We start from the raw sequence: 13,957 nt of genomic DNA, 5'->3' as shown, positions 1-13,957 counted from the left end.
AGAAACAACAAACGTTAATTGATTATGAGGAAGTTTTTGCTCCTGTAGCAAGACAAGATACAATTCGATTGGTGGTTTCTTTAGCAGCACAAAATTCATGGCCTATATTTCAACTTGATGTAAAATCCGCCTTCCTGAATGGTGAACTACTTGAGCAAGTCTACATTGAGCAGCCTCCTGGTTATGTGGTAAAAGGTAATGAACATAAGGTTTACAAATTGAGGAAGGCCTTATATGGTCTGAAGCAGGCACCTCAAGCCTGGTATAGTTGTATAGATGACCACTTTGAGAAGACAGGTTTCAACAAATGTCCATATGAGCATACTCTATTCATCAAGTCAGGTGAAAGAGGTAAAATATTGATAGTTTGCTTATATGTTGATGATCTTATTTTCACGGGTAATGATGAAACTATGTTTACTAATTTTAAGAGTTCTATGATGGCTGATTTTGACATGACTGATTTAGGAAAGATGAAATATTTTCTCGGTATAGAAGTAGTGCAAACAGGTGCTGGTTTGTTTATTGGGCAAAAGAAATACGCTCAAGAGATTTTGGAACGGTTTCAGATGGAGAATTGTAACCCAGTTGGAACTCCAACCGAACCTGGTTTGAAGCTCTCAAGTGATCATGATGGAGAGAGGGTTGACAGTACTTACTTCAAACAAATTGTTGGAAGCTTAAGGTACTTGACAGCCACTAGGCCCGATATCATGTATGCTGTGTGTGTGATTAGTAGGTATATGGAAAGACCAACAGAGCTGCATCTTAAAGCTGCAAAAAGGGTGTTCCGTTACTTGGAAGGAACAACAGATTTTGGTATATTCTACAAGAAAAATGGAGAATCTGTTTTGACTGGTTTCACCGACAGCGACTATGCGGGTGATTTGGACGACATGCGAAGTACATCAGGTCATGTGTTTATGGTGGGATCAGCAGCTGTATCATGGGCATCAAAGAAGCAACAAGTTGTTACTTTGTCCACAACCGAAGCGGAGTTCATAGCTGCAGCAACTTCAGCATGCCAAGCAATTTGGCTAAGAAGAATTCTTGAGGAGTTACACTTTCATCAAGACAGGCCAACTGTAATTCACTGTGACAATAGTTCAACTATCAAGCTATCTAAAAATCCGGTTTTACATGGGAGAAGTAAACACATTGATGTACGGTATCATTTTCTTCATGATCTTGTTACTGATAGAACTATAGATTTAGTGTATTGTCGAAGTGAAGACCAAGTGGCTGATATCATGACCAAGTCTTTAAAGCTGGAAGCATTTGCAAAGCTACGTGGATTACTTAGAGTTTGTTCAAGTTTAGTTTTAAACTGATTAATATATTATATATATGATTCAGTTTAAGGGAGGGTGTTAAGTTTCTAGTAGCCTGTTTCCTTAATAAATTAAGTTTGTTATTTTTACCTATTCTTTAGGAGGATCCATGTTATTAAGACTTGTTAAACGTGGATTTAGTGGAATTAGTGGTTCCTTTATTTTCTAGGTTATCAGTTACTTACACTTGTATTTAACTGCATTTCAACTCAATAAACCAGCATTCAAATTCTGCAATATATTTTTCTTACGTAATTTTAACAGGCACAAGCCCTATCAAAATTTGTGGCCGAATTGACTTTCACCGAATCATCAACGAGCAATGCCCGGAAATGGGTCATCCACGTGGACGGAGCATCCAGTTCGACGGGTAGTGGCGCGGGCATAATCCTAGAAAGTGGAGAAGGGACGTTAATAAAAGTATCTCTTTCCCTATCCTTCCCCACTTCAAACAACCAAGCAGAATACGAGGCTCTCCTCGCTGGGTTACGACTAGCCGAGGATATCGGTGCTGAGGAGATCGAAATATTTACAGACTCTCAACTGGTCGCATCACAAGTATATGGGGAGTATCAAGTCAAAAATGATATCCTCGCAGAATATCTGGCCCTGGTCTGAAAAAGGATAGTCCGTTTCAGGTCGGCCAAAGTAAGACACATCCGCCGGGAGCATAACACCCGAGTGGACGTTCTATCAAAACTGGCAAGCACCAGGAAGAAAGGCGGAAGCAAATTCGTTATCCAGGAAGTCTTACCCTTACCCAGTATTGAGGAACTGACCATAGCCTTAGATGTAAATGCAATCGGGGACACCACCTGTTGGATGACCCTGGTATACAACTACTTAGCAAACGAGCTACTGTCGGACGACCCTAAGGAAGTCGCCGTCGTCAGAAGAAGAGTCTGCTCTTACGTGCTGGTCGGAGGCCAGCTGTATCGAAGGGGGTTCTCTATTCCCCTCCTCAAATGTATTGAGAAAAGTAAAATTCCTCACGTCCTGCGAGAAATACATGAGAGGAGAAACGCCCAGCACCTATGAGGAAGATCACTCGGTTGAAAAGCTTTACGAGCAGGGTACTATTGGCCCACCATGCAACAAGATTCTAAAGAACACGTGAGGAAATGTGATAAATGCCAAGGTTTCGGGGATATGCATCTTGCTCCTCCGAACGAACTCAAATCCCTATCATTGTCTTGGCCGTTTGCTTGGCGGGGTATGGACCTCCCCGGTCCCTTCGTTACCGATTCTAATCAAAACAATTACTTGATAATAGCCGTCAATTACTTCACCAAGTGGATCGAAACGGAAGCACTAGCTAAAATAACTATTTTTTTAACAAAATAAGGGTATCATCGATTTACGCTGAGGATTATATAAAAATGATGCATCCAAATGTGTCTTCGAATCGCAAGGGCTGTTGTGACTTTTCATTGTGGTGTTAAAGCACCGGTGGGATGAGTACCCCCTAAAGTTTTCTCATTTGTAGTAAAAAAAATTAGCATTTACGAATTCAGTACAGGAACAAAACTTGGAGCAATAAAGAAAAAGGTATAACATTACACAATGTTACTCATATCTAATTTACGCAGTGGCTTCTTATGAATTCTGGTCCCTTTTCTATTAGTTCCTAATGCCTCGCAATCTCATTTGAAGACGTGAAAGATTTATCCCAAAATTTCAATTATTTTTTCTCACCTTTAATATGGTATCATCATACAAATCATCATACCTACGACTTCCTCCAACAACAATCATATTACATACTCAAAATGACACCAAATCATCATCAAATGTGATGAGAAACTGTCTCTCATTGATTGAAGAAACAAACTTCAGAATAAGGTGTTAATCCTTCTATTATGTTGGAAATTGGAACTATCAACTTGGCTAATAAGAATAGTAGTATATTCCTTGCCGTTCACGTGGCTTCTTTCTTCTCTCTTAGAATCCAAATACGTATACAAGTGAAGTGGTTAGCTGCATTCATTTTTAAATGGGAAGAAGAAATCCACAATATTTTTGTTACTTGTGATACAAGTTAATCAGATATCACTAATAGCCAACAGTTTCTTCATCCAGCTATTTTGTTTTCTCCTTTTTCCAGAAAGGCAAACCTGATATTATAATTTGATAACCTCGCTATTACTCTGATCAACTCCTCGTTCATCATCCTCAACTGGTTCATCATCATGCGCAGACACAACTTTCTCCTTAATATCACCCTACATATTGAAACAATTGTGAGCTTCAACTATTTTAAGATACAAGTTAAGACATCAGATTGCCTCAAAAGGAATGAATTTATTTATTCTAAAAATGCCATTATCCAACAACATCAAAGCATTGTTTTTTATTTAAGATAATATTCTCTCACCTCAAATTTGGTTCCTCCTTCTCCATTTTCCATAGCAATATCCACCCCTTTTGCATCACCTTCCTTGGAAGAACACTATAAACAAAGCCAAAACAGAGATTACAACCAAGTCAAACTGTTCAAACAGTTATAGCACTACTAGTCAACTTCTATCTTTTCTTTTTCACATGACTAAAAAGGTAAAAACCAGACTTTAAAACAACTAACATCACCAATACTCTGATCAGTCTCTTTTACATGCTCCTCAACAGAGTCCGCAACATGCTCCAAAGACACAGCTATATCTTCTTTTTGGCTGGAACCATCCTTTCCATCATCATCAGCAGCAACACTTTTCTTACCCTGCAATGTTTCCAACTTTTTTAGCAAACCAAAATCATTTGTCACTCAAGCAAGTTAATTGTTTTACTTTTGTCCCAAATAGTATTCGTCCGTATAAACTGATGTTTGAAGTTGTCAAGTGACACAACATACTAACTCCCTTTGGAGACTAAGTAGTACGTGAATTTAGCTCTTGTAAAATGAGAGAGCGCATCTGACAGGATAATGTAATTTAAGAGGCTAAAAGTTGATTGAAAAATCAATGGTGGAGTGTGATTAAATATATGAACACCAACTATATAGTGGTTTAAATTGCAAGACTATATATACAAACAAATGTAATAAACTATGAAGTTAAATTTTCAACCAATTTATTTTCAACAGCCATATTCCAACTTTATCATCGCTTGAGAGAACAACGGAGAGGATTTTATGAATATGCTCCAGTAAATGACACGCTCGGCAGAAAAATATTTATAAAAAGGATGGAACCAATTTACAAGAGAAACAAAAACAAGCATTATTTTCTAAGAAATAATTAATCTAAGAATGCAACCAGTCATATGATACAATATATTCTAATGCTACAAGGAAAACTGGACATAAATTATTTTCTAATTCCAACTCCCCTTCAAGTTTTAGTGCAGAAATCAAAAGCAGTCTTGTAAAGGATATCATAAATCATTGGTCCCCAAAGAGCTTTGGTGAACAAATCTTGTAACATCTTTAGAAACAATTTTCTCAAAAATAAATTGATAATTAAACTTTGACTCTGTTTGAATAAACAACTTAATTAGCAGCTAATAGCATAAGCTCTTCTTATAAGCTATTTCAGTACATGATAAAATAAAGTCTAACAGTTATTGTATAAACTATAAGTTGTTTTCATAAGCAATCCTAGGGAATTTGTCGAAATAACATAAGCTGAAAATAGCTTAAGAATATATCATAAGTTGTTTCCATAAGTTCTACAAAATGTACCACAAGTGCTTACACTATGTTAGGATATTGGTTTGGGCCTTAGTCCAAACCAAATAAATAGGAGTTGGCTCAATTAGTTAGTTTTTATTCCCCAAATAATTAGGAATAGCTCAGTTAGTTAGATTTTACTCTCCAAATAAATAGGAGTTGGCTTAGTTAGTATTCCCTATATAAATAGGAGTGTATGGGGCAGTAGCTATCATCATTATTATTTTTTGTTTTTTCTATTAGGGTTTGGGCAGAGTGAGAATCATCTCTCTTCTGAGGAGCATTTGCTCTGAGATTATAGGGATCAGTCTCTATAAAAGTTCTTAATTCAATCAATATTACATTTTTCATTTATCTTAATTTTCGATCCCTATATCCCTATCATACTACTAGTAGATAAGTTTAAAATATTCAATCCAAACAGGCCTGTTATATGCTTTGTTCGATCATGAAACCTAGATTAGATGATAAAGCGAGAGTCACTTTATTATCACAACTCAACCCCAAAAATTTAACCCTTCATTGAGTTGTTTCTTGAGTTCTCGGGCAATATTTTAAAAAAGATTTGTTACCATGATATAGGCCGCAAAAAAATGGTATTGGCAGCAGATGATACCGTTTTTCTCCGTTACAACAGAGCGGAGAAAAACATCACATTGAATGGTTGTTACGGCCGCGACGAAATGCCATTATAGCCATGGCGAAGCATTATTCTAGATGTGACATAATGTTATTCATAGAAATAGACATAGAATCCCGTTTTTATATCTAAACATAAATTACATAACTTTATCTTCTTTTAACTCTTTCCACTATAAACTTGAGATTTGTTCGCTTATCTCGTCTCTGGTTCTCTCTATGTAGGCTTCATTGCTTCGTTCAGCTCGTTTATCATGAACATTTTATTATAATGAAAAACATTTTAATTTAAGTTGTTATACATTATATGATAGTACAAATAGTTTCAATATGTTTTATGCAATTTTGTGATTAATTAACACAGGGATGACCGCACAATTTAACGTGACAACGAACTTGACCGCAGTTGTTATTTAAAACCTTGTTCACATGTTGTGAGAATCAAAGCTTAATATTATGTTCATCACTTGACCTTAGTTACAACCAAATTTTGTTTCTTACCTATCCATGAAACAAGGATTTCCTACATAGAGAACATCATCCTATCACAAGAAGATGCTACCAAATCAGCAACAATATACGCGCCTAGGTTCTCAAACACTAATCCTACTCTTGGTTATCCTTTGATACATCTTAAAATTTTGACAATGGCAATCAAATGATCAAAGCAAGGATAATAGATCCACCATACTAAAAATAAAAGAAATGTTTGAGCATCCTTTTAATCCCTCGTATTTACGTTTAGAACATGTGATGAACAAACTTAAAAATCAAGATGAGACAAATGCGGATGTGATATAGAAATTTCCTTTTGTTTACGTTTAGAACATGGTTTAGTCATTTGAATACTTCTATAATTTGATTTTGATGCAACTCATTTTAAAAGTTAAAGGGATATGCATGTTGTTGAAAGTTATGTTTACTATGTAGTTTTCACATTAGCGGTCACCCCGCTATTAGCTATTCCAATATAACATTCTAGGATTCAGCCTTACACACTAGGATTCAGCCTTACACACTGCTATCCGAGATTAACAACCTAGGTCTAGTGTATGACACATATTGGTGTCCAAGACCAAGACGCCACCAACACATGGCAATAAATTCAATTACTACTATTTTCTTAAATTCTAACTAGTGAAAATAAGCATTACACATTAACATTACCTCCGTTGAACACCGAAGAGGCTCCGCAGTAATGGCAATAGTCGGAAGACGATGAATATCCCAACCCAAAACCTTACACACAGCCTGTCCAAAAGCCCTGTGAGCCTTTTTATTAGCAGTCCTCAAAATTGAAATGGAATGTTGAACAAGACCAATACAATCCTTATACTTCTTCCCAGATTTCTTCCCAGCACCACAAACCAAACAGCAAAACTCTCCATTCTCAAAACACCTCTGGTAATACTCGAGCAGTTCATTATCCTCTATGAAAACCCTAATGAAAAACTCCTCAAACTCTACCAACCTAGCATCACTGTCATCATCGTCATCGTCATGGTCTTCTTCATTGTCGTCTTCTTCATCACCGGAACCGGAACCACTCAGAAATTCCTTGAGAGCTATACAAGCTTTGTTCTGTGCTTGTACCGCAGAGAGCCTCTCTTTCTCTTGAGGTTGAAGAGGAGGAGGAGGATCCGATCGCGGTTTTGGTTCTGGCCAACCTATTTGCGGCGAGTCGGATGACTGAGGGCCCCGCCATTCTAGTGAATCGGGTTTTGGTTCTTTCTTTTTCTTCCTCTTTTGATTTTTGGTTTTCTTGAAGGCGGTGGTAGTGACAGGAGGGAGGGATCTGGTGTGGTAGGGTGCAAATGGACGACGATGGAGGAGAGGTTGTAGATGTGAGGAGGATGAAGAATGAATTGGTTGTTGAGGAGGGCCTTGGTGCCAGAGAGAATGTAGATAGATCACTTCGTCTCTTAACCTCTGTTCATCGTACGGATTCATGCTTGCTTTTGGTTCTCTAACTATGATTTCTTCATTTCTCTCTGCAGATTCTAATTTCCATCTTTTTCATTTTGGGGTGGAATCGAAACTGTCAAAACGGTTTAGTACAAGTTTAATAACAGGTGATAATTAAAAAACAAAATCGGATTCATCATAAAAAGAAATATATTTGTCTCGAAATTAAGAAAAAAATCTCAATGCACTCAAACTCTTAGCCACGTAAGTATTTTTCTTTTACAAAATTCGGTTTTTTCGGATGTTAAACATTTTAAACTAGTAAATGTAAGGAAAACTTCAAATTAATTCAGAATAAGGATTTTTCTGTAGGTACATTTACGGTATGATTTAGCGCCATAATTTTTCGTAGAGCTACCTACGAAACTATCTAATATTGTTTGAACTAGCATGATCACCTCATTGTTGGTTTTCTTCTTCAACACTCACTTCCACAACCTAAAAAACCTATATCATTAATATCATTTTCACTCCAAAACTCCAACTTCTTGGTGCAATATATCAAAGGGAGCAAGAGAAGATAGAATTTCATGTAAACATTCATCTTTATCCATTGCATTGCTCACATTATGCATCCAATTTCTGTAAAAAAATGTAATGTTCCTTCCGTATTGTTAGCTGAAGATTTCGACAAACGAAAGAATATGTGTTTGTAAAAGTTATACTTCGAAGAGAGACATGGAACATGACTTTTGAAAGGCCATTCGAGATTCTCGTTTACATAAAAGGAGCTTTATCTGTCGAAGCGAAGTTTGAGTAAAGTATCTTCAAAGGCGAAGAGGTAAATGACTTATAATATTTCGGAGCATTTTAGAAGGAAGCTTCGACAGCCACGTTAATTGCGTTTTGGCGCCTCGAGCGAAAGAAGATTTGAATTCAAAATGATCTATCTTATCCAAAAGGGACGTGTGGAGGTCTCGGAGGGTCGAAGAGCATGCAAGAGGAAGCGTGACATTACGTTAGGAAAATGTCGTTAGGGTCAAAGTAGTATAAATTAAGGTCTTAACGTTATATTTTAATGTGTTCAAATCTGTACAAAACTCAATTATACTCAAAGTACCAAGTGAATCGAGAAACGATTGTTGAGAATGTATGTGTGAATTACCACCTTTATGTTAATTGAATTACATTGCAATTTATCATTTCATATTTTGATCCAATAAAGCCATTAAATTCCTTTATTGCTTTCGAGTCTCTATCTTTATATCATTTATGCACTTTTTATATTTTGCTTTTAAACACATTCCATTTATTTACAAATTAAACACAAAATCAAACCAAAATTGAACACAATCCAATCATCAAAACCTCGAAATTTAGACTATGTCCTAGGATCAATCTAGTCGATCCTGCGAGCAACCAAGATATCTGTTATTTTGGAGGACTAGCGATTATTTACGAAATTCCACCATAAACAAATTGGCACGCCTAGTGGGACCGTGTCTAAATTCCGAGTCACAAATCCAGCATTTTTGTTTTATTAATTTAATTATATTATAATCTTTTGTTTAACATTGTTGTATGAGACTGAGGAGCGGGAAATTAGCCAATACTAATCAACAGATACCTAAGAGAAGATACAATAGGAAAATGGTTAACCCTCCAAGCAACAATGCAGAACAAATTCCTCATCCCTTAGGAGGAAGCAGAGTTATTGCAACGACAACCGACGCCATGTTAGTTAGTCACGATACAACGATCATTCAAACAACGGCAATCCCTTCGACGATAATCCCTTTGACAACGGGATTAATGGCAGCTCCGTCGAACACGCAGAGTATTCCAAATGTTTCTTCTGCAATGATTCAGGGGTAACCTTCAACCCCTAGACCTCAAGGATACAATGTATTCATGCCTTTTACACCAGGATTCTCGATACCGATGCGAGACCCTCCATATGGCATGCCAACATCTTTTATGGGAGATTTACACAATAGTGCATCTACATACACTAATCCTTTGACAACAATGTTCTCCATTACAAGGATCGGGTTCTGGTATTAACCAGTCGAATCATAATTTTTTACCACCAGGATTCACTAATCATTTTCCTTTGCTCACAACAAACACATCAGCAGTTTTAAGGCAACAGATGGGCGAGAGTAACCACTAAAGGGTTAGAGTACTTGCCCAACAAATGAGGGCAATATTCGACTCGTTGATCCAAAATATGACTCGAACGAATTTACATAACGCCCATTCAAATCAATAAATGGCAGCACATATGGGACGAATTGTAGATTTTTTGGAGCCCCCAGAGAAACAGTTCAACCAACCAATCGAGATTGGATAAGAGAGAACATAGGTAGAGCATTCTAAGACGATCAAACAATAAATCAGACTCAACAAATCCCACAAAACTTTACAAAGGTTGATTCCAAGAGATTTTGTTCAATTTCTAATCAATTTTGCAAAGGGTGACTCTAAGAGATTTTGTTCAATTTTATTGACCTGAATCTTTCTCCTATAAATATATAACCTATTGCATTGTACTGAGGACGAAAAAAGGCTGAGCATAAACCCTAATCAAGTTTCCAAAAGTTCAAAGAATTAGGGCATTCACCAAAATCTTTCCCAGCAAGTATTAAGCGCCTCCAATCGTTCCATTATCATCAACGAGCTCCCAGGAACTCGCGCCAGTCATCTTTGAAGTATGAAGCATCCTGGAACGTCCCCTTTAAGTAACGCCGATTTGCTCACCTTCTTGAATTTTCAAACGCTTAATATAGACCATTTAAATGAGTTTTATGCATGCACACGTGTTTATAATCATGTTTAGGGCCAATTGAAACCTTCGTTTGGGAGTTTTGGTGCAGAATCAATAACTTACCATTATTAGGGCTCCAAACTTTTTTTTCTTCGAAACTCCACATACAGGAGTTTTCAGCCAAAACTAACGACGGATTCGGATTCAGAACGGCCTATTTATGTAATCTGGGTGCTCTTTATTCTTGCTTGGATTGCCTTTGTGTGTGTGCCATGCTTGTAGGTTCGATAATGGAAGAGATAACAAAATTCGCAGGAAAACGCATGGGTATTTTCGCAGCAAAAATCGCAGGTAATTTTGGGGAAGATGATGAATAGTGCAGCCTCGGAAGCTGACTCATGCGTGGCACGTTTTTATTCGCGGGTCAGCCATCCCTTCCTCTCTCCGCGCACGTGTCTTGCTTCCATTCGCTGGTCAAAGTCAGCTTTCCATCTCCCAGAATCTGATTGGCCTGCGCAATCCAGTGGGCTCAATGTTTGACTTTGCTTTGAATTTTCCACATAATGCTTTCTTATCTATTTATTGTTTTCTGTTTAATTCACTAACATCAAGGGCATTCAGCGCAGCTGGCATGTGAGGCAGACTTGTGATCATTGGGACCTGAGTTCGAGTCCTTCTTGCCTCAAAATAATTTTTCTCATTTAAACAAGTTGTTTGATAACTTATCCCATGCAGCGCTTCCACGTACACCTACAGTACTCCCTCAGATCTCCACCACTCGATCTCTCCAACTACAAATCCAACGCCTTCAGAATCTGCAACCCCACCATGTACCATCACAGGCTCAACCCACAGGATCAAAGCTAAGTCCCTTATTTATTTATTTATTTATTTATTACATACACATTTTTATTTATTTCTTTCTCTTATTTTTTAGGCTTAAATGCACTTTTGGTCCCCCTATATTGACATTTATAACATTTTAGTCCCCAAACTAAAAAAGCCAACTATTAGGTCCCCCATTTTTAAATAAGGTGAATTTTTTAAGGTCCCTTATCACTTAACAGGTTTTTTAATGACATGGCACTTCATATTTAGTCCAGTCACTTGCCATATCATTAAAATTATTTTGAAATGCATTTTTAATTGGTAAATTAATATTTTATTTTTAAAAAACATTATATTTTATTTTGAGAATTAAAAAATTATTTTAATTAGGTTATAAAATTAAAACAGTGAATCTTCATCTTTGTCAATTGAAGTTCTTCTTCTTCATCCAACTTTTTCTTCTTCTTTTGAGTTCTTATTCATTCCCTTTTGAAACCCTAACAACAATTTCTTTAATTTCTCTCTATTAACCTTAAGAAGTTAAAAAAAGAAGATGCAGTAACAAAAACAAACAGTACATGTCTCTCATTTCAATCAGACATAACCTTCATCCTCTTCTTCATGAAAGCAAATACAAAGAAAAATCTCTCTCTCATTTCAATCAAACACAAACTTTTCTCTCTCATTTTTTATTTTTTCCAAAAAATCAAACTTTCAATTTCCTTCAACACTAACATCAAAGCACGAATCAAGGTTAGGAATTAAAGAGGAATAAAGGGATATTAGTGATATCAAGAAGAAGTTTGTGCAAAGGAAGCGTCGCCGAAGTTGATGTGGTCGTCAGAACTAGGAGATTCTGCCAGAGATGTAGTCGGCGACAATTGGTGGTTTCCCTCGTGGTAGAAACAATGCGTTTTCAATTTAAATCATGGTTCTTCTTCTCCATTTTCTGATCTCTCTCTGCTTTAGATTGTTGTTGTGTTACTGAGATTTGAGTTTTTGTTTGCTTCTTGATTTATTGTGCTATTGATGTTGTTGTGAATGGTTGAAATTGATGAAGATGGTGGTTGATTTTTGACACAATTATGCTATGTGTGAGATTTTTCTGAAAATGGAGTCAGCGGCGGCAATCAATATTTCCGTAATCTCCAAAGGTTACTATCATCTTCTTGTCGATTCTAGTCGTTACTAGTCTTGTCGTGGTTATTTCCCGTGTGCTGCGTGCAATTTAGAGTGCGAATGAGGGTAGGCATTCAACCCATCTCATTTTTCAATCGTTTGGATAGCCATACTTGGTGTGTGGCAATTCGAACGATTGCCATTCTTGAAGATTTACACCTCGCCTTTGGCCTGAGGGATTAATGTAATTCTTATGCTTCGCCAGCATCAATATCTTCGTGATTATGTCTTTTGATCGAGTCTAGTCGTCACTAGTCTCCGTGGCCCCTTCCCTCGTACGGAAAACTTTTGGATCTAACCCCCGTGTTGTGAATCCTTTACCTTCCAACATTCAAACAATTCCAAAGCCCAGTTCTCGCCCTGGCAAATCAAGTCAAAGCCCTGGTTCCCGTCCTGGCAAAACTTTCAAAATCCAGTTCCCGTCCTGGTAATCATCTTCCTAAGTCCAGTGCCCGTCCTGGTAATCATTTTTCAAAGCCCAATTCCCGCCTTGGCAAACCTTTCTTCAAAGTCCAATTCTCGCCTTGGCAAACTTTCTTCAAAGCCCAATTCTCGCATTGGCAAATTTTCTTCAAAGCCCAATTCTCGCATTGGCAAACTTTCTTCAAAGTCCAATTCTCGCCTTGGCAAACCCTTTTTCAAAGTCCAGTCCTCGCCCTGGAAAATCATTTCTTTCATTTTCAGTCCTCGTCTGATATTTTATGGTGAAGTCAGTTCTCGCCTGACAACCACCATTCATCCATAACTTCTTACTGTAAAACCAATTCCCAATCCCCCAGCAAGTCATTATTCTCTTTCCCCATTCAACCATTGCTCACCGAAAATATTTCCACCAAAAAAATAAAAGAAACTTCTCTTTCCCCAGCTGCTAACAAAATAAGGATAACATTCACTCCATCTTTTCAGGACAAATTTCTGGTACTTGGATATTTAATCTCCTTAAACCTCGAATGTTCGAAAGGCTAGCCCCAATCTCACCTTCAGGTTTAAGACGATTAAATAGGGGCAGCTGTCATACCCCAAATTTCACCTAGATCATAATCCATACCCATGCATGCATATCATTGGTATCAATCAAAGACTAGCAGGAAAGAACTTTTGTGGCAAGGAATTTCCTACCAGATGTGTGGATCTGACGTAATCATGTGGCTATATGTTTATTGAAGCCCTCCTGGATTAGGGTTTTTCTCAATCTCAATTCAAGGCGTTGGTTGAAGGATACTGGCTTGCAAATCATCTGGTCTCCCAAATCAGGGTTTCTTTGACCAAAGTCAACCAGTTGACTTTCTGGTCAACATTTGATCAGGAATGGACTCTATGAGTGGGAAGCTTCTCATACTGACTATGTGGATGTGTTTGTTTGACTGGATTTGACTGGAAGAGATTTAATCGGGAATTTCATCAATAGTCGGAAAAATCAGAACAGTTGACTTTTGAGTCAAAATCAGAAGAATTATTCAAATATTGACTTTTGGTGGAAAATCAATCAAGAAAAGTCAAAGAACGAATAAAATCGGAGGTTTGACAAAAAGTTGCCAAAAATAGAAAAATAACAAAAATGGAAAGTCAACACTTAGAAAAATTTTGGCATCTTAAAAGCTTGACAAGCAGTCCACTTCATCATCTATTTACACGTGGCAAATG

The 13,957-nt window shown here is 37.2% G+C and overlaps 1 protein-coding gene across 1 annotated transcript; it reads right to left on the bottom strand.

Annotated features, from left to right (window-relative positions):
- Window positions 1-3,290: 3,290 nt before the first annotated feature.
- On the bottom strand, window positions 3,291-7,715 carry LOC131624916 (uncharacterized). Its single transcript, XM_058895845.1, has 4 exons — window positions 6,802-7,715; window positions 3,913-4,047; window positions 3,706-3,780; window positions 3,291-3,553 (listed from the first exon to the last, which is right to left on the bottom strand). Exons 1-4 carry the CDS (start codon window positions 7,582-7,584, stop codon window positions 3,452-3,454), a joined length of 1,095 nt encoding a protein of 364 aa, XP_058751828.1. The 5' UTR covers window positions 7,585-7,715; the 3' UTR covers window positions 3,291-3,451.
- Between the last annotated feature and the right edge of the window lie 6,242 nt (window positions 7,716-13,957).

This window comes from Vicia villosa, unplaced genomic scaffold (assembly GCF_029867415.1).
Source record: "Vicia villosa cultivar HV-30 ecotype Madison, WI unplaced genomic scaffold, Vvil1.0 ctg.000168F_1_1, whole genome shotgun sequence".
In the NCBI taxonomy this organism is placed as follows: Eukaryota; Viridiplantae; Streptophyta; class Magnoliopsida; order Fabales; family Fabaceae; genus Vicia; species Vicia villosa.
Note: the sequence above shows the minus strand (reverse complement) of the source record. Positions and strands in the feature narration are given on the sequence as shown.